Here is a 26,398-nt window from a genome sequence, read left to right on the forward strand (position 1 = left end):
AAGGAACTTTCACCAGACACAGGGAGATGCCACGATCCCATTACCAAGCCGGAAGATTTACATCTCACATTCTGTGTATTTTCTCTAGTATTTTTTTTTTCACAGACTGTTCAAACCTGTGCAAAACTCTGCATACAATAATTTACCTAGTTAAAAGCCAGAAGTTTTCCCTTGCCTAATTCAATAGACAGAGCATTCCTTGGGAATAGAACATCTGCTGTCCATGTCTTAGGAATGACAGAGCATCAAGTGGAATAGACAGCTGTACTGTCAAAGGTACTCCCATGCTTCAAGCTTGAAAAACTAGCAGTTCAGAAATGTGATGTGTTATCAGGCATACCATCTGGGGGAATAGAAATGAATACTTTCCATATAGGATAAGATCTCCATGTGAGGATTACTGACAGTAACTCCAGCTGACATGTTCCCACCCAGGTCCAGCAGAATTTACTGGGTTCACTGCACCACACCTTCCAACTCAAAAGCTATTTGGAGCTGACCTACATAATGTCAGAAGGGTGATCCTGCTCCCAAGCAAAAGCAGCTGTTCTGCTTCTGGTCTTGTACTAATTAACGCTACTAGTTAATAGTGAACCTCCTATGGCCAAACAAAGCTGGCTAGCTGGGATGCTTCTGTACCTCTGCCAAGCCTAATCCATAATGTGAATAAAATGCTCACACACAAGTAGGAATAGAAGCTATTCACAAGGTGCTATCTCACATACAAAACACGGTGTCAAGTGATATAAACGTTTATAGACTATTTTCAAAAACTTCAGCCAACTCCTAAATGTTCAAGTTAATTCTCAAAATAATGCTTAGTTTTGCAACTCCTTTTGTGTATCTAAACCCACAATATCCATTGTGTTACAATAAGAATTTGCTAAGGCATGAAGAATTTTAAATATAATTTTTTAAAATATCCAACCAGCTCAATCTCATTTATTCTTTGGAGGTCCTAAGGTCTAGAGATGGAACAAAGCATTCAGATAAATGTCATCACTATATTAAAAGCTGAAGAATATACATAAGCATAGATCAGCTGTTTTCAGAACACCTGAAATACAGCAAAGCACATCTCACCAAACACTTCTATTATCTCCCAGAATTAACTGTGGCTTATGCAAAGCACACAGTAAAAGTTTATACACAGTGCTCTCAAAAACTCCCGAATGTGCATAAAAATTGTAAAAAAATCAAAATAAATGGTCATTAGTCAAGACAACTATTACTCTACACTTGAAATTCCTAATCCTATCAGATATTCTGAAGAAAATTTGTACCAGTACATTTTCATCAAACTTTCTCTTTAAAGAATGCAAGTGAAAATCATCAGGATTCTCAAAATGTCACGTGAAACCACAAACTTCAGCCTGTTCTCAGGCCTTAGCTTAAATGTTTTATAAATACAGTAACGACACTATAAATGATAACAACTAATATCACAGCAAAAACCCCAAAAGGTGAATACTTTCAAGGCCATAAATATTACTGACCTATGAGCTACAGCATTACCTGAAAAGCACCATATGGAGGTCTTCATTCACTCTGAAGAACAATGAATATCAATTTGTATTGACTTGTATAAAAAAGACCTGGTTGATGTTTGTATAATTTAATACTTTCTTAGAAGAATAACTGCACACTGGATGCTGTACTTGTGTCTTTTCACAATGGTTATGATCTTTATGATTCTACCATAAAAATAACGATTTTTAAATCCCTATGGTGTTTTCAAGAATGAACACAGATGTTCATTATAAGCAATACTAAATAAGGCAGCTTGCTCTCTCTCATGCATAGAAACATGCACACAAAGCATCTACAAAATGTCCTTTGGCTGTTCACTACAGCTGTTGGGATGAAATCTGAGCCTAGCAGTGGCAAAGGTCTGAGCTCCATCCTCCATCCACAGACTCTCTGTGGGCTGTGTGTCTTTGTTCAATAATGAAGCCACTTAGCACAGGCAATATTAACCATTAGAGGATGGGTGACATGACCTCACATCTTCTGCTTTCCATTACAATGCATCTTTCCTTCGAGTCAGAGGTTACTGTGCTCGAGGTGAGAACGGTAACATCAGTAATTCCACCTGAGTGCACCCTTGGCCAGTGTTCATTTGTTTTCATTGAAAGGTCTCTAAAATACTACTTGAGGTGAAAATCCCTTTAGATTGCTGCGTAATATGTATGTCAAACTTGTACGTATATCAGACTTGTCTGAAGTAATTAAAAGAGACACAGGTGGAAAGATCACTTTAACAAACCATTGATCTAATGGTCCAGCTTTGTGCGATGCAATGACACAAAAGACAAGGATGGACAAGTATTTCTGCATGTGGCAGAAAATCACATGAAGACAAGAACTCTGGCAGAGTGTTTCTCTGTTAGACTTCTAAGCCTGGCTGATGAGTAGTGGAAAATATGAGCTAATTTCCCTCTAGTATCGAAACCAGATAGCAAAGAACAGATTTCAGAAGGCCTGAAAATATATGAGCCTCTGATGAAAAGGTGGTTGTGCTCAGTGTCTCAAATCTGCTGCGGAAGACAGAGATATGGGGATATTCTTCACAGCAAAAGCTTGAGGCAACCTAACTGTGGAAACTTCTTACAGCTCTCTTGGAACCTTCCTTATACAGTTGCTTGATAGCAACTGTCATACATTTGCTTTTTATAACTAGTTGAATTTTGATTAGTATTACCTTGCTGTTTGAAAACAAGTTAGGTGTTACAAAAAGCAAAGCAAGTCTTACCTGGAATACTCTGTCTCCTCACAGACAGTGCTCCATCAGGTGCCTTTGCCTGGTTTGCAGATTTTGTGTAAGGACTCTCATCTAAACAGAAACAAGCAACACCTCCAGTTACTGTTAAATATAATGTTAAATCCAACATTTTTTTATCCAGATACTGTATGAACCAGCAGAGCAGATCACAAGAGATGCTGTGAGCCAGATGAAGATGGGTATTTCTAAATGCTGAGTCAATGCTCAATGTCATGTGTAGGCTTGATGACAAAAGCTCTGAATAGGAGAGCTGAAAAGGATGTGCCAAAACTCAGATTGGAGGTAACACATATTGATGACAGGGCTGATACACAAAGGCTTTTTCAGGTTTAACATAGTGATAGAAATTGTCCTTTTCTCGTGTTTAGAAGCTTCGTGTGTCAAAGACTTGAATGGCAGAGGCACTGTCCCTGTTCAGGAGTAAAAGGCTTCCAGAAGCTTTTGAATATTCTGTCTGGGAAGATGCACTCCTTTTCCTTTAGGATCTGTCAGTGGGTGATTCCTTTTCCTTTGTAACAACTGATTGGGGAAAACATCAGAAAGCTGCTGCCAAACAGGCCAGGCACACTTGTGCCTCAAGAACAGCACTGTACCTGTCTGTGTCTAAACAGGAAGCTATGTGGAACACCTACTGATCAACTTCAGTGCATAAAAGACCACTAATAGTGGGATGAGCAGATGAGTCACCAATTAGAGACAGCATTAGGCAGAAAGTGAGTCACTTCTACATCCCTCTTAAGAGCAGAATGATGGTAAGGAAAAAAATCAACTATACGGTTGCTTTGAAAAGGACAAGCTATAAGTGCAGGGAAGAAATGTGAATAAAAGAAGAAATAGTATATGCATTTTATCATTTCAATCAAAAGAAGACTCAGAAGAAATCAGGCTTCTGCCTTGCCCTCCCCTTAATTGAGTGCTCAAAGACTTTGAAGTGTCACAAATCTTTCTGTTTGAATATTTTCCTTCAGATTGCAAATGACTGATGCATTTATAGCATGTGCATGAATACATGCTTAAATACTGATCAATGAGTAGAGGAATCAAAGACTACATTATCTCTTATAGCATCCTCAGATCAAACAGAACCATACAAACTTTTTCTGGAGAACCATCTTTTCAGCTGGCACTCTTGACAGTATAATCCTTCTTTGCTGATTGCACTCTTTACATCTGGCGAGGTCTCAAACTCCTTTAGAAACTTGCATCAAAGACAGCAGTCCGTTCTTATACCAGTGAGATAAGGGTTTGGTCAGCATAATTTAATTTAAAATCAGGTCTCAAAGAAGTGACTGAAAGAGCTGGTTATCCTCTAGAACCAGAACTTCTCTAATGAAGTCTGCTACCGTTAGGCAGTTGCAACAACAAAAAGATTAAATTAGTTAAAAAGGGAAAAAAAAGGAAAAGGCAAAACAATTATTTATAGCCATGAACCTTGATGAAAATACAGCAACTAGTGAAGAACATGTATTGGTAAAATAGCACAACAGCCAATATAAGTGTGTTTTCTACAGTAAAATGAACTGCAATTGTTTTAGGACTACAATGTTACAAGTGGAAGATTTACAGGCTTGATTATGCTACACGCTAGTACAAACACCAGGAAAATAAAGCTGCCAGATACAGGAAATAGAGAAGCATGGAAAAAATATTAACATGCATCTAGGTACATAATTTAAGAAAAAGATATGTAAAGCCATATCCTTCCATTTGAGGTAAGTTGATAAGCTAATATTATTGCATATGCAGAATATAAACCCCCTCATTAAAGAAAAAAAATATAGTAAGACTGAACTAAAGCTTCGGAAAGAAGTAGCATTTATATTTTTTTCTTTCACAGCAGAAGCACCACTGAGCTTGAACTCAAGGCTGAGTAAATCTGCACTCTCATGCTGGATGACTTTCCCAATACTGCACTGGACTAGGAGTACCTGTGGTTATTCTGAGTTCAGGACAAGTCTGCAAATCTTTCTGGTTAACAACACCAATGAGAGGAGGGGACTGCACATTCAAATACTTACTAGGGCGCCTGAGCAAAAATGTTTTCTACATAACAACTGGTAGATGTGAAAGTAACTAAGACTACATAGGTGAGTAAGCTAGTATTTTAATTGAAGCCTATTATAACTGAAAGTTTATATGCAATGGGTACTGTAGGCATGACATTGCATTACATTTCTTAATCAGCTCACATATTCTTGTAGCAAAACATAGGGCCCAAAAAGTTTCTTCATAAACTTCTGAAATCCCATAAATGCAAAATATACCCTATTTTTATTGGGAAAGAACAACGAGCCATCGGTGGACTTGTAAGCTGTTCTCAGGACTGGAAAGAATTTTCTTCCAATGCCCTTTTAACAGTAAAATCAGATGGAAACATAACTAGAAATAGGTATGAAGGACTCCAAGAAGCAAAGGACAACAAACACAACCAACCGTACAAAGAGTTCCTATTGAGTCTTACTGAGATGCTTAACTGAGACAGGAAAGAGCAAAATAAAGATGAGACAAATGCAGAAATACATGTCACCCTAAAGAAGCTAGAGAGACAAGGAAGTCCTGAGAGCCCTGAAATGTCAGACACCATTCATGGTGCCCCAAATGAAAAAATCTGTTTGTACATACTAACAAAGTTGCATGAGCAGCCACAAGAATTTATCATTAAATTAAAATTTCTTGATGCTTTTATCCACTCTGTAGTTAGCAAAGAGTGTCTTAAAAATGCAAAAATGTCTTATGACAGCACTGCCTAGGGGGATTTGTAGCAGAGTTTTGTATTACCAGCAATGATAGACTTGGAGATGAAACTCAATTCAGCAAGCCAACACACAGAAAAAGCAAAGGGGCAAAAGGATATGAAGCATTCCCCACCCCCAAACAGGAGATAATAACTCAGTATCAGGAAAAACTGTGATGTATTTTAAGACACCACAAAGTAGAGGGAGAAATAGGCTAGATTCAGAAGCATAAATCTCACCTGTTTACACCCCTAATAGTAACATATCATCAGCAGGCAGCGAGCCACAGTCCATAAGGAACTCACAGGCCAACCTGCACCGCCCAAAGCACAGCAATGCCTTCCCCTGGACACACAGCTGCAAACCCTGCCACTGGGCACCGACAAGCTTCTGAAGGAATGCTCCACAGGTGGCCACATTCCCTACCAGCTTAGCTACACACATCCACTTGTGCGGCTGCTTTTGATACACTGCTGGCTTTTTTTCCTCTCGTAATTCTCTCAGGCTAAAAAAATCAGACAACTCAGAGTAAACAATTTCAGGTAGTCAGTAGGTGGTACAAAGGTGTTGGCTCTGCCAGCAGATCTCTTCACTCAGTGCCTACAGGAAACCAAACCTCTTACACTTATAAGAGGCAGGGGTCATTTCCACCAAATTCATACTCTGCATGTTTCTTACAGTTGTAAATGTGCAATGGTGAAAGATGTACACTGTGTTAATTCACTCCTTCTTGGCAGAACACAAGTGATAATCTCAGAGGTGACACCTTGCAGATTATTTGGATTCTTAACCAGCAAAACAAAATTACCTTTTTGTCTTCTCCTTTTACTCGTCCTCATGAAATAGTCCTGAATACCAGTAACAGGAGCTTACACATCATCCTTTCAAAGCCCTGTATACCATGAAATACTACAAAGATAATATTCAAGCAGACAGGCAAGTCCTACTACTTACAGCTATTACTGTAGGTTTATTGCCTTTTGCTTGTGTGGTAGATAAACAGCTTTTTTTGCACTTTCCTTCCTATTTTTAACCTGATGGCATCTCTATCCTGCAACTGAATGATTCATTCTCTGAGTTAGGGACCATGCTGTGACCCATTTATATCATTCTGCATTGCTTTTAATATACAGGTGTGGGGTATCTGTCCAAGACTAACAGCACTAAAGACTAAGAAAGAACAGAATGTAACCCCAGAAAGGTTACACATGAGACAATGTGTACAGATACATATCTGAAGTGCCTAGTACTGTGTCAGCAAAATGACCATATAAAATCATTAGATATTTGCTGTATTTAGTTAATATCCTTTGAAGGATACCAACTGGAGGCACATAAGAGGGAATAAAAGGAAGTCCTGAAGATATTTCCTCAACAGTCAAGTCTAGACATTCAGTGTTCAGGCAGTTTATGACCACTGAACCATTCTCGTGTCTCTCCTGGGGGCTGTGAAAGCTATTGACACAAGATGTTGTTTACAGATGTGGTAAAGGCTAAGGGCACTCCCTCCTTCAAGTCTTCAAAAGGGGTTAGAGGACGTTTTCTTCACTGCTGCTGGCACACATGTCCGTGTGATAACTGCTGAACACAGTACCTGTGTCCAAATCCTGTGCAGCACCAGGTGGCCCCTGAAGGTGACTAAGCACAGCTACATCCTGTTTCATACGAAGGGGAAGCTTCTTCCCACCCCACTGGGAACAGCTCCTGAACAACTCTGAGGCTCTCACTTAGCCCCTTCTAAATGGCCCTCTAAATGTGAAGTTACTTCACTTGTTCTCAGCTCTATGTCACCATTTGTACCTGCTTTTCTACTGCAAAACCTGCATCAGAGGGAGCAGGTGAATAATGTGGAATCAAGTTTGTACATGAGGAATATCAAACACAGGGATTTTCTAATATTTAGGAGCCTGAAAGCTGTACTAAATTTTTTCAACATTAGATGTGAAAGCATTATGAAGGAGAACAGAGTTTCCATCTTTCAGTTCTTCACTTTCCATTCTTTGATGGATTTACTTATGTCTCACCACAGAACAAGCCACTATTTGACCAAGGAAAAACTGAATTTAAATCATTTTAGAGCTTAACCATGTAGGTCCCAAGTAGACTTCCCAACCCAAACAAGTCTGAGGTGTTCTCAAATGTCCCCCACTGTGAAGAATCTCCAACCAGAGTCCCAAGACCCCTCAAAGAAGCACATGACACTTTCAGCTGGCTAACCTCCAGCTGTCTCAGTGTACAGGAGTAAGATCAACTTCATGTGCTGGTGTTTGCACTGTCTGGGACAGCATGCACCTCAAACAAGTAGAGAATCACACACCTGTACAGACACAGAGACTGGCAACACCACAAATTGCCAAGAGGATTGGTTGCAACTGAGAGAACACCCCCCAGATTAGTTCCTCAAAAAATAAAAGCACCAGAGTCCCAGTTGTTACTTCACACATTCCTAGATCTGAAATATTCCATTCACTGAAATTCGTTGTTCCTTAACTTTATAATGAAGATAATTTTTCACTAAAAACACCAAATTTTTATGAATCCTGCCAGTACAGCAAAAAATACAGTAAGTTCTCATACTTCCTATATCCAAAACTTACCTTGAATTTTATCTTTAAATAGCATAAAGAAGCTCAACGTTATCTAAAAGCATATTTTCTTTGCACAATATCATACCAGTGACTGTAAATTCTGAGCTACAGCATTCTTCATTATCTCCAATGCTTGCAGCTAGAGGCTTTTACAGATAAAAATAAAGATGTATCCACTGATGCCTGTGGTTTATAGAAGTTCTGAAGTTGTGGAAGGCTTACAAAGAGTTTTGGTAGAACTTTTAGGATCGTTCCTGCAGCAACTGACTCTCTTCTAAACTCAGACCTTTCTGTTAAAGATCTTCCCTTCTGTGAGAAAGCTGAAACACTATTTGGAGCAGGGACTTGAAGCCCAGTCTCACATTCACAGAGTACCCAAATTCCCAGCTATACAATCACTTAGTCTTGCTAGCTCACTCCGACAAAAGCAACAAAAAATATCTCAGAGAATGTACTTTTCCTGGGAAAGCAGCATATTTTTGTAAGGTTTCCTTTTAAATAATGCTGAAGTCTAGAGAAAAATTAACATCCTGGAATATTCATGGTTACTACAATGTCACTACAGCTGTGTCAGAGCACAAGGGACTATAAACTGTTGAAAAAGAGACACAATTATCTTAGCCTTTTCCACCAGATGTATAATGTACAGATTTTGGATGTATATGATTCAGGAAACAACAGAATGTCAACAATTTGCTTTGCCCATATGCTAACCCTATCAGATGTGTTATGGGAGCTCCAACCGTGAAATAAAGCATTAATTTCTCCTACTGGTACTGAGGGATAGTAATTTTTCAAGTTCATTTTATAGCTGTGGCTTCAGTCACTTCCAATGAGACTTGACTTTTGAAATGGCAATGCTGCTCTTCAAAGTAGTGCTCAGATATATCTAATTTTTTTAAAGAATTGCATATAAAGTAGTCATTAATGGACGAGGCTCCAAGTAGGACAAATATGTATGTATTTATTCTTAATCCTTTCTCATCAAATTGTGTGCTCAGTGGGCTCGAGAGCAGTCTTTGGTAAGAAAACATAGGGTTTCAAAAGCTTCCATAAGTAACATTTGTTGGTGTGTGTGACATGAAAAAATTATGAGAAGAAAGAGTTAGCATAGCTCCTCTGATAATTTTCTTTTCCATATTTAGCTGACACGTCTCTGATTTTCTCAGAAACTTAATTTTAACAGTTATACTACCAATGAATAACCATGTTGTCTCTCTAAAGTGAAAATTTATTCAATTTTATTATACTTTATGTAAATTTAATTCTCTTTTTTCTGAATTATATGGTTACTTATTACAGTAGCAGCTCAGTTTTAATCTAGAAGCAAGAGAAGTAGGGTACTGTAATTATGCATAACTGTGAATCCATTTCATATTGATATTTACAATACCTCAGCAAGCTTGACTGTTTGAAAAATGATCTGAATATCCTCCAAGTTTGCTTGTGCAAAGTTAATTTCCTATGCCGGTGCTTAGGCACCTGAATGGAAATGCTTGGTTTCCTAAATGACTAAGTATGCTGATCTCCTCTCAAAGCTATTTTGCTCATGAAAATTCAGAACCTTCCAAAACCATTTAAAACATGCAGGATCTGCAGAAAGCTCAAAATGTGTCTCAAGAGATATTAGCATATGGTGAAATTCACTTCAGTGGATTATCTAATAAAGAAGTAATCCTATTTAAATAATACTCCAACCACAAACTACTTCAAATCTGATAAATGTCTTTTTGTTTATACAGCATCAAGCATTAAGCACAAATGCCATAAACCAGAATCATCACTGAATTGTTACATAATTTTAAAATTCAACTTGAGTTTCACTTTATTGTCTAGAGCTGGTGTTTATTGTTTATGGAAATAATACAGGCATCACATAAGTGATATGCATGAGGATTACCCAGAACAGCTAGAAACTGACGAGACTGGTGTGTGGAAAAGCTTGAAGAAACTGAGGATGTAAATTATTTTCTTTTCTGCAACAGTCTTGGGATTTTTCTGCACATACAACTCCTGCAGAAAACGTTATCCTAGAGGATGGGGCTATAAACCTTTCAATTTATAAGGAAATTCTTAAGTGACACAGATATCACTGACAGGAAGCATTTCCAGATATTCACACTTCAATTTTATTCTGGACAGCCTGCTCCATAGGAAGGTTTTGTTGTCCTTGCACACGTGTAGTTCTGATGTACTGCTGCATGCTGGCATTGTATGAAAGTGCCATTCATTAGCTTCTGGGGGAAAAATATATTGAAAACTGTTTTCTTTACAAAGTTCTAATAATTAATAAATTCAATTACTTTAGCACTCATAAATGTTAAATCACCATCCCTCAAGAATATTTCAGCATTAATGCCACACTTCATAGAAAAACACTTTTATGAATAGCTATTAGCTTTAAAAATGCATCAGTCACCTTAGCATTATCTTTAATTTTCTACCCTGGGTTCAGTTGCCCATTCCCAGATGGGCTGGGGAGAGGGAGAAGAGGGGCCATGCCATATCCTGTGGCTCCTGGACAATGCCTGAAGCTACACCACCACGCTCCTGACTGCTGTGGCTGCCCACCACTGTGCCTCCTTTGGACAAAAGGCAACTGGCATCCTGGCCAACAGTATTCCACTGTAAGGAATGTACTGCACAGTTCCACAATGTGTGGGATGATCTGGTGTTACATTTGTGGTTAAAATGCAACAGCAGAAATATATACTGGTCATCTGCACGGCACCTCTACTGTCCCAGCAGAACTTAACAGCCATGTCCTTGTGCACCAGCTGTGCCTGTGCTCTTTCAGCCCAGGCTCAGTAGAGGCTTTCCTACAGCCTGACTGCTTGAAAGTTAGAAAGTAGAGGAGAGGAAGAGACATACCATCTTCTATGAGTGCAGAGCACAACACAGAGCAGATCAGGACCATCTGCCCAGGCTGCTGACATTACAGCTGGCAGGGACTGGGGGAGGAGAGGATGTCAACTAGGAACTTCTCTAGTGCATGCCAGGGAAAGCAGCAGCTAGTTGCATGTGCGCAGGGGGAAGACAGTGATATAGATTAATAGCTGAGTCAGTGAGGCTGTCATTCAAGTTGCATAAAAAATACTTAAAATATATTAAACTGTTTAGAAAACAGGTGTTTAGTTTGCTTCACGGAAAATAGGAGTAAGCAAAGTCACAACACTGTCTTCAAAGAAGAGAAGTTAGAAATGGTAATTTTTTTCTTGAGTTTAGTTATCCCATCTCAATTCTGGTGCTGTACTAATGCTATTTGCAGTAAATTATATAATGTATTTTTCAGCCTATTTGTGTCTGCAAGTGTTTCTGGTGATGACATCTTCATCACCTTTCTCTGGAAGCTGCTCCACAGGATGCATCAGGTCTCACAGCTGGAAAACAGTTCCTTCCATCAGTCTGCAATTTTCTTTCCTTGCTTTAACTGTCATTCTATTATTCCTAATAACATTCTTCCACTCTTCAGAAGATCTTATTAAGGCTATCTCTCATGTATTCTGTTCATTCCAGAAGCTACACAGATTACTGAGCCTACTGCTTTAGGCTCAGAGCCTACCAGCTCTTCTTACTGGGCATGACCTAGCACAAACACTGGCTGATCTTGTCACCAAAGCACAGTGTACACACTGACTAGGATATTTATTTGGTGGAGTATCCCATTTAATTTTAAAGCAAGAATTTACACAAATTTAACTCTAGTGAGGACAGCATTAAGAGTAAAGCATGCTTTTCCATCTTTGTAATGTATACATTTGCAGCATTATAGTTTGTTTTTTTTAATCCCACTAACAAGCTTTATTTGGTTCACAGAATAATTCTAACCTGTCACTAGGAGCTACATAAACATTATACCAGTACCAGTGTACTTATACTGGCATGCCAGTGGGATTGTCCCTCTTACATACAGTCCAAATGGTGAGCATTAGTCCACATTGGCATGGCTCAGACTTAGTGAAAAACAGATCTTTCAGACTGCACTTCTTTCAAGAGTCAGGCCATAAACCTGGCACCTTCCTCATGGCCTTGTGAAATATTGTCCTACTTTCAGCCCCTACCCTGGAAGAGTTTACTCAATATATCCACAGAGACTGCGCAATAATTTAGACTAACTTCACTTGTCAGCAAAACTTCATTGTTTTTGGAAGATGTGACAGGTTTGAACACAGTGCAGAGTAAGATTCCTTCTAAATAAAGTGCTGGGTGCTTTTAGAAGTGGGAACAAAGCACAGCAACAAAAGAGATGTCAAGCCGACAAAACAATATATACATATTTGTCTTACTTAAAGCTCACATAAAGCCTAGGCCACCTTCTGTGCTCCAGACAGCATCTATCCATGCATGTAGTTCTTTACAGCAAGGCTTTTAACCTGTCAAACAATCTTTATTTGCCAGTGTCTCCTGGGTCCTATTTAATCTCAAAGCTTATTTAGGGCAAGCAGTTCACTGTCTGCAGTATTCCTCAAATTCTGTAAAATGGTAATTATTATATCTGCTTGCCCACATCTTTGCCTACATGCAACTTAGTCCATGTGTGGATCAGCTTTTTGCAATCCTGTGGAAAATACATCAATAAAGAGATAAAAATGAATGTATGACATACATGAAAAATTATACCCCCATAACCTTCAAGAATTCAGACAAATAATTTTTAATCTTTCTATGCACAAATCTCCCAAGCCTTTTAAGTAGGATCCCTTCTCTTTCATGAATTCACAGCTGTACCTTCACAATGCCTTTGGCTCTGAATCTACCAGAAACAACAACAGCATTAACTTATTGCCAGCTACAACTGCTGGAAGAATAAATATGGATTTAGTTTTTTCATACTGTGAAAGTTCTATTTAAACTTTTTCTCCCAACACTACAGTAATGGTGATGCAATTCTTACATCTTTCTGTGTATTGCCAGCATACTGCCAGCAATTTCAGATTTATCACGATATGAGTATGTGTGTGTGCATGCACGTTTAATTCTAACAATGCATTTACTAAATTAATAAAATTATTTCAAAATAGACAACAGAAAGTAACTGAAAATAACAAGAAATATCACATATTAAAAATAAGTTAAATCAACCTGATGCTGCTAAAGGACTCATTCTGCATGATATTTAAGGCAAAAGCTCAGACCTTCCAGACTGGCCATATAATGAAGGTCAAATTCTCTGCCCTTGTTTTGGCAGACCAACAGCATGATGAATGCCAGAGTCCAGATCACTCTATCATGGCTAGCCTGTGCCTTGTCCAGGCTTTTGTAATGAAAGACTGAGGGAAACCAAGTGGATTTTAGGAGCCAGAGTAGAATATAACTATTAATAAGACATGGTGTGTGAGACTTCAGATCCAATGAAGTGCTAAATATATTAACATTTGCACACTGTTCAGGCTGTGGAACACATCTGTACTAAACCTCTGAAAAAACAAAGTTAAGAAAAATAGGCCACAATTATTTCACAGACACACTATTCCCTATTTCCTTCATGATCTGAAGTCTCTAAAAGGAGAGCCTGGTGCAGAATACAGTACATGTTAAAGTAAACTGCCATTGAGAAGGAAGGGAGAACATTCCTATGCATGCAAGGAGCAAAACGCTTTCAATTCCTTGCTGCAGCTTAACAATCCAGGCAACAACAACATCTTATTAACCACGCCAGGAAGCAGACATATAACCAGCAGCAGCACTCCTATCAAGCAGGAAATACAACCACAGGCACAGCTGGAATTTTATTGACCAAATCAACAAGAAAACACAGGGGACAGTATCTGTATCAATAATGGGGGGACAATGTCTTACAGATGATAGCACAAGTTTGAGCTTTCAGGTATTTCAAGAAATAACTGGTATTTAAAAAAATGAAAAAACCTAATTGAAGCTATGATTTCCATATTGCACAAAGCAAGTAGTTTGCTGCAGAGTCAAAGAGGTGAGTTGAACACACTCATTTAGACTGTGAGCAAAAGCAAGCCATTGAGACTCACAAGAATTGTTGATTAAGGCAGTGGCTTTTAACCTTTGTCTGTCAAGCCCTAAAAGATCACACACTACTGTGACACATCTCTTGAAAGCCCTTAAGAACAAATTACTCCTTTACTCTACTGCAATCTAGTTCTTAAAGTGTACAACACAACTAAGTATCTAAACAAAGAAAAAGAAAGCCTTAAATACTAAAAGGCACCACCATCTTCCCTGAGAGCTTGAACAAAACAAGTTTCTGCCCTCCACAGCCAACACGTTCTGACTTTCAGCTTTTACAGAAGCTCAAAGATATGCATTGGTTTTAGCTGGCTGGAAATGTGAATGCTTCTGAAAACATTTCCAAACAGCAGTTAGGACTGCGGAACAAGTATTGTTAACTCCTCTGATGGACAGTGCCAGCTCAATATGCTTTCAGCTTCTCTGGTACATTCCTTGAGAGGAAAGCATGGAGGAGACAGGCAGACCCATGGAGGAGACTTCTGCTGGAGTGCGTGAGTATATAAGGGGGTGGGAGCATCAGCAGGGTGCAGAGGACAGAAGAGTACAGAAAGTACACGTTGGTGACAATGGGAAGAGACTAATCCCACATCTCAGTTCCTTCTTGATTGCCTGCCAAACTCCTGTAATAAATTATATTTTCCTTTGCTAACTACACAGTACAACTGAAACAGCCTGTTTTGAAATCACACAGGTGTTAAAAGTCCTCGGCTTTGAGTTCCTACTCCTAATAGCAAAAGGCTAATGGAGAATCCACTGGACAAGTTGATTTGGCAAGAAATCCCCAAGACACCAGTATCACAGCAGGAACTAATACTTTGCTGCTTCCTTTCCCAAACTGTCTCCTCTGCTCTAGGCCAATGTTTCTCCAGTGAGATGGAAATGAACAAGGGAGACAGTGAGAGTTGTATTTATTTTCTGTCACCAGCACCAGCTCAAGGAACCTGAGGGGAACTGAAAACAAGCTATGAAGTTCAGGAAACAAAACCCTTAATACTTTTGCAACCATGCAGAATTTTTGGTTTAGATAATTTCTTTAATATTCTGCTTAGCAGAGAAGCACACATAATGATAGTGCTACTGCTGTCATTATATCGATGAAATAAAAATATAGAAGTGTCAATGATAAAGACAAAACAAAGTGAACATAGGGTCTTGGCAGAGAAATTATTTATTTAACCACCACTGTTGTACACATTTTTTCTCAAGCACGATTTTTTAAGGGACTGCATTAGCCTAAGAATTGCTCCCATTGCTTCCAGTATGAAAGTCTATTGAGACTTGAATGTAAAAAGTTAATTAGAAGTTGAATAAAATTACAACAGAGATCAAAAAATGCCTATTCCCCAAGTTCATGCCAAGACCCATATATATGTAATGTTTCTTACAAGCAATATAAGTTATTTCAAGATGTTCTTTTCAATAAAGAATATGATAAAGAATAAAATGTTCTTATTACCCTTTTCTAACGGATTTATTCAAATTAAATCAGAAGTTAAAACAAGAAAGTTAAACACAAAAGGATTACTCTTTCATGCATATTGCCAGGATATCTTCAGTTTAGTCAGACTGGCTACTATAGCAATAGTAAAAGCAATAATTTTCCTTAAGACCCTGCTCTGAAAAACTATGTCAGTTTAAGGGATCATTTGTTCCTATTAAAGCCAAATGAAAAGGCAGTGGGATTTCAAAGTTAGCAGACTGCTTTTGATTCAAACACAGGCTGGATGCTGTTTTGATTTGGGATGATCTCCTGCTCTGGTTTTGCAGCTATTCAGGCACATGCATAGCTTTTTGCTCTTTAAGTGCACAGAGAAAGTCAAGACATGTACAGTTACATAAAATGTACATTAATACATTTTTCTGTCTGGTGATATTGCATTATGTTTTATAATTTAAGGAAAAGTAATCAAAAATCCATCACAAATCTATACACCATCATTTCTAGAAGTATTTCTAAAATATGGCACTTAATACCACATTCGTAATTGCAGCTATAACAAAAGAGGCCACTACTGTAGCAGCTTCCTGCTGAATACCCTGGCAAACTGCAGTGAGCATGGCTGTCTGCAAGTCTGATACACAATTCCTATGTAAGAATAAAAAACTGGATATTGGAAGTCACACATTCATCATTTTAGTCTCTTAAAAAATATTTTAAAATTTATTCTCATAAAAATAAATGTTTCCAACACAGTGATTTACAATACAAAACAACAGCAATTTCAGAATAACAGCACTTTGACATAAAAAGGCTATAAAAGATTGTCCACCATTTTTTTATAAACACACAATGTATTCTGAAATTCACAGATATGTGGGCTACCATCCCTTTCTTCATAGATTTTTTGTGTGCTCATACACACTTGAAAATAGACAGAAGTTTATTAAAGTGCAAAGTGCTGAAAGAGAAGAGGCTGCAATCCATTCATGCATACAGACACTAATCTACAAACACTACCACTACAGTGGCTTTCCATTTAAAAAAAACCCCAATTTTATTACCTTAATTTTGCTTCAATTCACTAATTAGTATGAAAAGACTTCACAACCGTTCATGTATTTTTTGCAATGAAACTCCATTTGCGCACAAATTTTAGTCTTTTCCACTGTACAATGGAAACCATTATTTTTATGTGAGCAGGTAAGTGATAAAGCAGTAGTGTGGATTTGTAAAGGTGTGGGTGCTGATTTGACTGACCCAGATCCCTTACAAAAACCTGCCTAAAAGAACTGAGAAAAGCTACTCTGGATTATGATTATAATTACAGCTCTCCTGGACAATCTTTGTGAATCATCATTTCTTCATGTTGACATTTTAGCTTGCCAAAAAGTAACTCCAGCCCTGGCAATTTGCTAGCTCCTCATACAACTTAGAATATCACCAGTCCATCGTAATTTTCTCTTCCCCTGCCAATTCAAGCCAGTACACTGAAAATCCTCATGACAACCCAGAGAGGACAGTAATTTATACCTAACAGTGACACTGGCAAAGATTAAGGATGGAGAAGAAAATGTTAATTTAGTTGATGGGTTCAGCAGGCAGAAATTAGGCAGATGTCACACATTATGCATATATGTGCTCCTATTTTTATCAGCCTTTTACCAAATAATTTAGGCCAATCATCCAAACCCTTGAAGCACCGTGGAGTAAGGCACAGCAGTCAACTCATCCACAAGATAGGATGATTAGCACTTAGAATGCAACTCTGTGAACCTCTATCATTATTTTAATGACACTTTATGTGCTAATTTTAAATACAACAGCTGCTTTTCCCAAGTTCTTGCTACCAGATTCTGCTAAAGATCACCTTTAACATTACAACATCAATTCAGTGAGATCATACATAAACCAAAAATATTCATTACTACTGCAGTGAACAGTAAGATTTGTGGTAAGGTTTTGAGATTTGCTTTTAAGACATTCTATATGAACTGTGTAAAATCAGAAAATAGTGGTATCAGTACTAGCAGAGAAGTCAAATAAGCATGAAGTTAAGACATTTAAATTATTAAAAAGTCTACAGACCTATTCTCACACTTAAAATCCACATTTTTTCCCTAGAAAAGGACTATACAATTGATTCAATTTATGAGACACTACACTTAAAAATGAAGCAAATAAAGACCCTAGATAAAATACATCTTCAGTTTAGTTGATGTCAGAAATGTCCCCCAAATAAAGTATCATCTGACCTGTCACTAGACTTTTATGAAACCACAATTATTCTCTCATTTCTTCAACAACATTATGCAAGGAAAACAAATTTGTTTCTGGAAAATATAAATTACATTTGATATTGTCTACTATTTATCAAGTAATCTGATAAAGAACTTAAAAGAAAGCTACTCTGGAGAAACTAAATCTTAAGGAGAGATCTTCATGAAGTGCACTTTATGACCATTTCCAGCTCTTGCAAGAAAACGTTCTGCTAATCTAGGTTCAATTCACCATGGCCTGATGGCCAGCACTGGCCTGGCTGCACTTGTCAGGAAGCATTTCCCTGCTGTCACACATGGCTGCTGGAAGCAGTCAGCAAGAAGAAGAAATGATCCTGCAGGCAATTACATGTGTCCTGCCAGACAGGTTTCAAACAGGAGAGAGATTTTGAACTGAGCCCATGCAGAACAAAGGACAGCTATGTAGTGACCCATGTTTCATCTGGACTGCTGAGTTTGATGGTAAATGGAGGCTATGGGGTTTTTTCAAGGTGTGCAGCCACATAAACCCATGCAAGAGATCAGGTTCATGGCTTGCTGGGACTAGAATTGTAACTGCCATGCAGCAGCACTGTTTTTCCACCACAGCAGGTGACAACAGCCTCCCCAGACCCACTGCAGGCATATCTTCCATTACAGCCATCTGAAATATTCACTAAAACTGGCAGATATTTTCAAGGTGCAGTAGCAAATTGACAAGCTGAAAGCAGACGATTTCTGCTGCTAAAACACTTAAAGGAGGGAAAAATATGGCATGCTAATATTACCAGGGATAACTATAGCTCTGACTTCCCCCTGGTATCCTCAAATATGCTCCTCATTAGCCTGCCTTCATCTTTGGTGTCTAACTACCATCTCTCCCTAGGAATGAGAGCATGAAGGAGGGAGGGGGAACTCTGCTCTCTCAGTCAGTTTTGAACACTGTTCCCCAGCTAACCATGCTGACTGCTATTCACTCTAGACAAACAAAGCCATAAAATCAAATTTTAGTAACTGCAATAAAGTAAGGTTGAACAGGATATTGCCACTTCTGGTCCTGCAGAGTGTCCTTTATGCTTTTGAAAAATTTGTACACTGATCTAGCCTAGAACTAAGGCTACTTTATTTTCAAGTATGAACAATAATGTTCAAAAGGTGTGTGGATGTGGCACTTGGGGACATGGTTTAGTGGTAAAAAAGGTGGTGCTGGGCAAAGGGCTAGACTCAATAATCTTAAGAGTCTTTTCCAGTCTTAATGACTGTATGTTCTAATAAGGATTGTATTTGTGGATCTGTATTATTACATCCTGTATGTGGGCTATCCACCATAATTTTTGTCCACTACAACCCTCCCAGCAAGCAAGTCCAGCCTGAACACAGACGCAGTGAACTGGTGTGTGCATCACTGTGCAAGCTGGCTACAAATTTAGAAATCTGACCAATAGAGCTCACCTTTGACAACAAAACAACATACCATGAACCTCTCAGCTCTCTTGTGACCCTGCCAGGAGAGGCCACAAGCATCATACTGGGCACTACACTTGGTGCTGTTCATTGGATCTACAACCTGAGCCAAAGTACTCTGAATGTGGGACCAAGAGCTTGGTAGGCAAATTAGAAGAAACATGATTGCACTGTCTCCAGACAAGAAGACTTAATTCCTCAGATCATTCTATCCTTGATTTGAGGTAAAATGCAAAAGTGAAGGTACCAGAAGATGATTTGTGGCAGTAAAATCAATTTCCTATTTCCCCTATTACCTTTTTACAAAACTCTTAAGTTTAAAGCTTCTGATTGCTTTGACACCAGGGTCTAAACAAATATTACCACGCTTAAATGAAAAAGAGGTCTGAGGTTTATTTGGAACAATAACAACAAAAACCACCAAATGAAACAAAACAAGAAAGCCTGAAGCTATTCACTCTGTTACTGACAGTATCTTCCCTCTTTTTTGGGCTTCCTATCATTGTTTTTCTTGAGCAGCCATCTACACAACTTAAACTCTATCCCCCCACCCCAAAGCACTGTCACTACAGATTTAATTTTTTTTTACAACTGTAAAGCAAGGCAAGGAGTAGTCTAAAAGGAGATTTTTTTTTTTATGAAAACAAACAATTTAACTCAAATTGCAGTCTCTGATGCAAAAAAAGTGACTAGACAAGAGGAAATGGCCTCAAGTTGTGCCAGGGGAGGTTTAGATTAGACATCAGGAAAAATTTCTTCATGGAAAGGGCTGTCAAGCATTGGAACAGGCTTCCCGAGGAAGTGATTGAGTCACCATCACTGGAGGTACTTAGGGACATGATTTAGTGGTGGGTTGGCGGTGCTGAGTTAACATTTGGACTCAAGGATCTTAGAGGTCCTTTCAAACCTAAATGGCTCTGTGAATCTGAACTCACCGCTCCTGAGTGCATGGAGGTTGCTGGACCCAAAGTTAACTCAGATCCAGGAGGAAAGAGCATGCAGTTGAAAGGACACAGCTTGTTCTGCACTCCCTGGCCTCGGACAGCTCCACACCCTGCACTCGGGCCCTCGCACGCTCCGAGCACACGGAGCCCGCTGCTGTCCCCACCCTGAGCACTACAGGGGCAGCCGCAGCACAGGCTGCAGCTCATGTTTCTCTCGTTCTCCCTCTTCATGTTTACCTTTGCAGCTGTTATCTAGTCAGGTTACCTCAGCTCTGCCAGCCAAGGGCTGTTTGTCCCAGAGCTCTCTCTAGACCATCCTCCCCTAGCTGCCCCTTTTCAGCCGCACCGTCCTTGCCTGCGGCAGGAAAGCACACAGAGCGCTCACTGGCTCCTCTCCCACCACGGCATGCAAGAGTTCCTGAAAAGGGAAATTACAAAGGAAACACATGATTTACTTGAGAGGAAAGCATGGCAGATAGAGGACTTCTTTTTTGGTGTGGCTCCTCTTTACAAGAGAAGACAAACCTCTGAAAAGCAACAGCATAGCTGCAGAATTTGTAATGATCAGGGAATTTCAGTGAAATTCCCTGCAGCTGGGAAATACTACCCACTCACAAGCAATCCAGCCCTCCATATGAGCAAGAGCTTATCACTACTGTGCAAAATGCTGCACTGCTGAAGCAAAGGTGGTTTGTGCAAACCAAAGCTCATGAACTGACGACTAAGCTCAGCCTGCCAATTCTGGGGACAGCCTGTACAAAATGCATGGGTCAGCCATTCTGAGCAAAGATTTATGCCTAGCATGAAATGACTGAAGTTGTTGAGGTCCACAGGGCAATGGGCAATGACAGAGAGCCTGTGACTGGCTGTCTTTCTCCAGCACTGCTCCCACAGGAAGCCACAGGCACGCCTGGAGAGGTCTGGGCTGTGATAACTCTGGTGTGATGAGATATGTCACTTCTCATAGATGCCCAGTGGTTTTGCATCCCCTGCTTAGACTAATGTCTGGCATCTGGATAAAAGCCAGCTGGTGTGGGTCCAACTCGGATAAACTGGAACTGTTGGCCAGCAAAAGGATGCACTGGGATAAATATCCGGATACAACATCTGTTCCCTATTGCACATCCTCCCAAATCGCCATTGATTGTCAAACATTAGGCATCCCTTTGTTCCAAGATTAACCCAGCAAACAGATGTGTCAGCAACCCTCAAGACAGAAGGGTTTGTCTGTATGGGACATGGCCATTTTCTTAAGAAACAAGGCTGACAACCTAGGTGCCCTCCAGCACAGCAGAACGGGAGTCAACCTTGCAAGAAATAGTTCAATCAGGCTGACAGAACTAATACCAAAAAGGAGAATGGCTGGAGAGGATGGCTAGAGAGAACAAATGGATATTCATCCAGCATTAAAAAAAAATTTAAAAATCAAGGTTTGGGAAACTTATCTATTTGAAATTGCTAAAGATGGGAAGTAGGAAGAGAAGATAATTGTGTCTGCATCAGAACTAGAAACCTGTGTGCTACACAGGAGACATCAGAGCAATTAATGTATAGGGGAAAAAAATAAGCTGAAAATAATAAAAGTACTGGGGTGAGAAGAAAAACAAAATTTTAATTAGATAATTAAAATGCATAATTAAGACTTGTTGAGAAAGGAATATGACTGAGAACATATTAGGGTTCTTACCATGCAGAAATGCTGTTCCTAGTTTACAGGTCACTAATGTTTCACTGATATGAGAGAAAGCATAAGTAAGTAGATGGTGATGCACAGAAACCACAAACTTTCAATGATAAGAGATCTACTATAGAAGTTTCAAGGTTTCAAGAAAAAAACATCTGTCTGGCAAAATTAAAACTCTAAAAATCTCTCTGCAGTATTTTTAGGAAGAAGAATCACAACCGTTAAGAAAACATTGGATTACATAACTTATCATGACAATAACAGTGTATTTCTAATTTCTAACAATTTAAAATTATGTTCAACGATTGCAAAGCAAGGCAGTTCACAGTCAGCAGGTCTGGATGACTTTGATTCAACAGCTAAGCCAAAAAGCTCTTGGATCATTAATACTGATTTTCAGTAACACTTTTGCAATACTGTTAATTTTCCATTACTAAACATTTTCTAAAATTAAGATCAATATTTATCTAAAGGCTGCTCAAATTTAAATAGGATTAATTCCTTAATTTATGGAAACCAAAGACTTGTATTACACAAGTCATACTACAAAATCACTGCAGACATTTTTCAAGTATTTGACTGGCATATTGAAGATAACCAGAGCAAACAGTGATAAACAGGAAGATTAAGGGGCATCAGGCAGTTTGTTCCAGAGATACAGACTGTGTATATTAAGTAATTAAAAGGTACACAAAAGTAACCATTACTGCTGAACTGCACTGCTGTCAAAGCCACCAACACACGATGGTGCCATACAGGAATTCCCCAAGGCTCCAGAAAAGATGCTGAAGAGCTGAGAAAGTCACCTGAAGGTGATGCACTGGCCAACAGGTCAGCTGCACCATGGAGTGCCAGAAAGTGACATACCCTTGGTCCTGAGCCCAGCCAAAGGAGCAGGAGAGGTTCCAGTGTCTTTTCCTTAACCAGACCAGCACCAAAGGGACACCAGCAGCAGCACTCATACTCCCAGGCTGGACAGAGAGGAGCCAGACTCCTACATGGTACCAGCCATGCCACATGTAAATCATGAGATTTGGCCAAAACAGTGTTGGGGAGTTATCATGAGTTTACCAGATGCCTGCCTGAAGGGAATAGCCACCTTAGTATGGAAAAGCATGAACTGCATGATCAGCCAGAAACACAGAAATTAGACTGGATATTAGGAAAAATTCAGGAAAAGAGTTGTAAAGCATTGGCACAGGCTGCTCAGAGAAGCAGTTGAGTCACCATTCCCAGATGTATCTAAAAGATGTGGAGATGTGGCACTTTGGGTCATGTTTTAGTGGTAGACTTGGCAGTGCTGTTGTAATGGTTAGACTCAGTAAGTATATATTAAGCTGGGAACAGGCAGTCTTCCTGGGCAGGAAGGAAAAACCATGGCTGTAGTCATTGGCAAACCGATGCAAGTGCTTTCTTGTACACCTGGAAACAGTTATCCCTTCCCTTAGCCTGCCCTAAGCATAGAGGTGGGGGGGGATGTCTCTTCCTGCAGCCTTCAGAAACATGCAGGGCAAGGTGGCAGCTCCATCTTCTCCTGCGCTTGGAAATTACTAACAGTTCATGGGAACAGGGTTGCACAACCCACTGTGTGTGCAGAAGTATGTTTATCGTCTGCTACAAAACTGAACAACTGCTGGTATTGCTGTTCTTGGAGATTCCCCTGCACCACAATTCTGTCTTTTTTTATCCCTGAATCTCTCAGCCATTTCAACTTACAGCAAAAGTGTCTGAAGTCGCCCAACTCCAGGCACACAGAACAAAGATACATGGCGAATGCATGGACAAAAAAAATCCTGTGCATTAAAGCACAACTATTTCTGCTCCAGAAAATTTATTTCTGTAGATGGTAGGAGTTTCCTAGTGCTCTTAGTAACAGTAGGAAGTATTTACTACACTTTACTTCCCTTAACTGCAAAAAATAAACAATCCATGTCAACCTCCAAAGATGCACTACCTTCTTGTCATAATACAAAGTTAATAAAAAGGTCAGAAGCTTTAAACATGGGTTTTGCATCCTGGGACATGAGGTGGAAGATGAAAAGCACAAACGAGTAAGAACATGAATAATATTGCCCACCAAGGTGACTCACCAGCATTCCCCAAACACAGCTGGCACACAGTCCCTTGGCACATACTCAATTGTTATGCATTTTGTTTCCTAAATTAAAGGTTTTCCTGTGTTCTCTATTGCAGAATACTCAACCTGAAAATCACATGCAGGCACAAAAGATTACGTGAGACAACAGGAAAACAGAATAGGCAGCAAAATGTATCTGAAATGTACCAAACAGCAGCATCATTTGCCTGTTCCCCAGGGAGATGTAAACTGTTTTCTGTGCAAAGGCTGTTAAACAGATAATTATTTATTGGGAACTTACTATAGCATCATTAGAAACATTTCACGCAAGCTGATTAGGTACACCACAATGTCTACTTACCAGAAGAGAAACTGCATCCACATAATCAAATACTGGAATAAAACCTAGTAGTTTCAGCAGGAAGAGTGAAGGGGTTAAGCAAGACAAACCATCTTATGCATGGAAGCTCTGAGGACCCCCTTGCAAGCCAGACAAGCTCCAGTGAAGCCAGAGAAGGAAGCACCTGCTTCAGCACCTCTGCATCAAAAACCCACTCAGCAGCACAATGAAGTTACACTCACCACCCACTGCACAGCCCTGAATAAAGAAAGGGTCCTTCCTTCTTTCACAGACTGTCTGATCAGAAGGAATACAATAGAAACTGATATTCAATATGATAATTTTAACATACAAAATTACTACACAACTGAATGAATACAGACTGCAGCACATCACAGCAATTGCTGTGGCTTTCATTCTTGATGGATGTGGTCAATTCCCATCTTCCACAGGGCTGTGGAGACCAAGGCACCTCTCTGAACTCCCACTACTGCATCATCCTGGCTCAGCTGCTAGTCATGCAGCAGAAAAGGGATTGAAAACACCACCTCAGAAGGCTCAGTCCATACCTTCTGAAAATACAAGACTCCAGTGGGAACCACCAGTTCCTGGCTTGCAACTCCTTCCAGGAAAGTGGAGGAAGCAATATATCTGCTCTCATATGTGATTATTATAGAACATGTTTGTAAAGCTGCTAACATACACCAGCTGTTTGGTAAAGTGTGATATTCTAATAACATCCTCTGAGGCAATTCTCTGGTTTATGTGGAGATATTGTATTTACTCTGAAATATAAATTACATCCATTTTACTGGAAACTTTCAAGTGATTTTTCATACAAACTCTAGATTAGAACTGAACTGATGACAGTTTTAAACATGAAAAGTAAACAAAAAAGGGGGGAAGAGTTTGAATTTACAGAAACAGATAATGATGAAAAATAATATAGTAAAATAATAGAGTAATAAATTACTTTTTGGGTCAACCTGAAGTATTATTTTTGATCCAAAATACAATGCTTCCTTTAAAGTTATTTAATCCTTAAAAACATGTTTTCTTTAAGGATAAAAAAATACAGTAAAAAGCTCCAAAATATTTTGAAAGGAAAGAGGACAGATCTAATTTTGAAAATGCTGAAATAAGACACTGCAGCATCTGGGGAAATCATCTTTCTTTTTCAGTCAAAATTACTGGCAGTAATCATCCTTGAAAATGCACATATTTCTGATCTCTATCTACCTCTTGCTTCTCAGCAAATTCATGACTTGTCAAGAAAGACTTTTCCAAGCTTTATTCAAAAGATGGAGGTAATTATCGCTTTCTCAGCCTATGCAAGAGCAAATGTGTTGCTAATCAAGCCGGTGGGAATTAGATACCAAGCAGTTTGCACAACACTCACAATTATTCTGGTGAATTGTAAATTATATTAGAGCACCACCTTCAAGCAGTGGTAATATAATCCCTCCCCAAAACTAAATGGAACAAGAAATCACACATGACATGAGAACTGTCAAAGAGAAAATGCAATAAAACACCTTTCTTCACCAACAGACAGAAGGGCCATATCCTGCAATCCCACTGCAAATCTGACAGCACGATATCCTAACTGATACTAACACAGATGACCTGGTAGGGTGAGTGCTGGTTTAGTTTTGTCATTTCATGTCTGTTCTCAAGCAATCTGACCTCAGCCATTTAAATGCCATAGTTAGCTAAGTTGGTATTTTCCAATGTCGGTAGTTATACCCAGATGACTAATTTAAAATGACTGTTATTAATATGTGCACCAGAGGCATTGCTTTCTATAAATGTCAAGTACCAGTGATGCCCAATAAAACAAGCTACAAGCACTTAATGCTGTGTAGAATAGGTTGATTAATACTCTCAGAGAGTATTTTATACCCCACAAGGAATTTGTCAACTCTGAAAGGTGCAGAAGTACTACTGTTACTTAGAAAACATAATTTCACTTCTGCCAATTCATGATTGCTACAACTGAAAGCTGATTTTTCAACTAAGATAAAACACATTCCATTCGATAAATACATTGTTAAAGAACATACATAGCCTTTTCACTAGGTTTGAGCTTATTACAGTATTTTGGCA

The 26,398-nt window shown here is 39.1% G+C and overlaps 1 protein-coding gene across 15 annotated transcripts in view; it reads right to left on the reverse strand.

Annotated features, from left to right (window-relative positions):
* Window positions 1-26,398, reverse strand: part of GRIP1 (glutamate receptor interacting protein 1) — a 304,055-nt gene that overhangs the window by 97,054 nt on the left and 180,603 nt on the right. For 11 of the 15 annotated variants that reach the window (XM_064419422.1, XM_064419424.1, XM_064419436.1 and 8 more), the window contains one exon: window positions 2,753-2,833. The exons of 3 other annotated variants lie outside the window; for them this stretch is intronic. In XM_064419422.1, coding sequence (XP_064275492.1) covers window positions 2,753-2,833 — 81 coding nt within the window. Of the gene's footprint in view, window positions 1-2,752; window positions 2,834-23,965; window positions 24,024-26,398 lie in introns of those variants that run through there. One more of the 15 variants, XM_064419426.1, reaches the window with a different exon arrangement.

This window comes from Passer domesticus, chromosome 5, assembly GCF_036417665.1.
Source record: "Passer domesticus isolate bPasDom1 chromosome 5, bPasDom1.hap1, whole genome shotgun sequence".
NCBI classification, from domain to species: Eukaryota; Metazoa; Chordata; class Aves; order Passeriformes; family Passeridae; genus Passer; species Passer domesticus.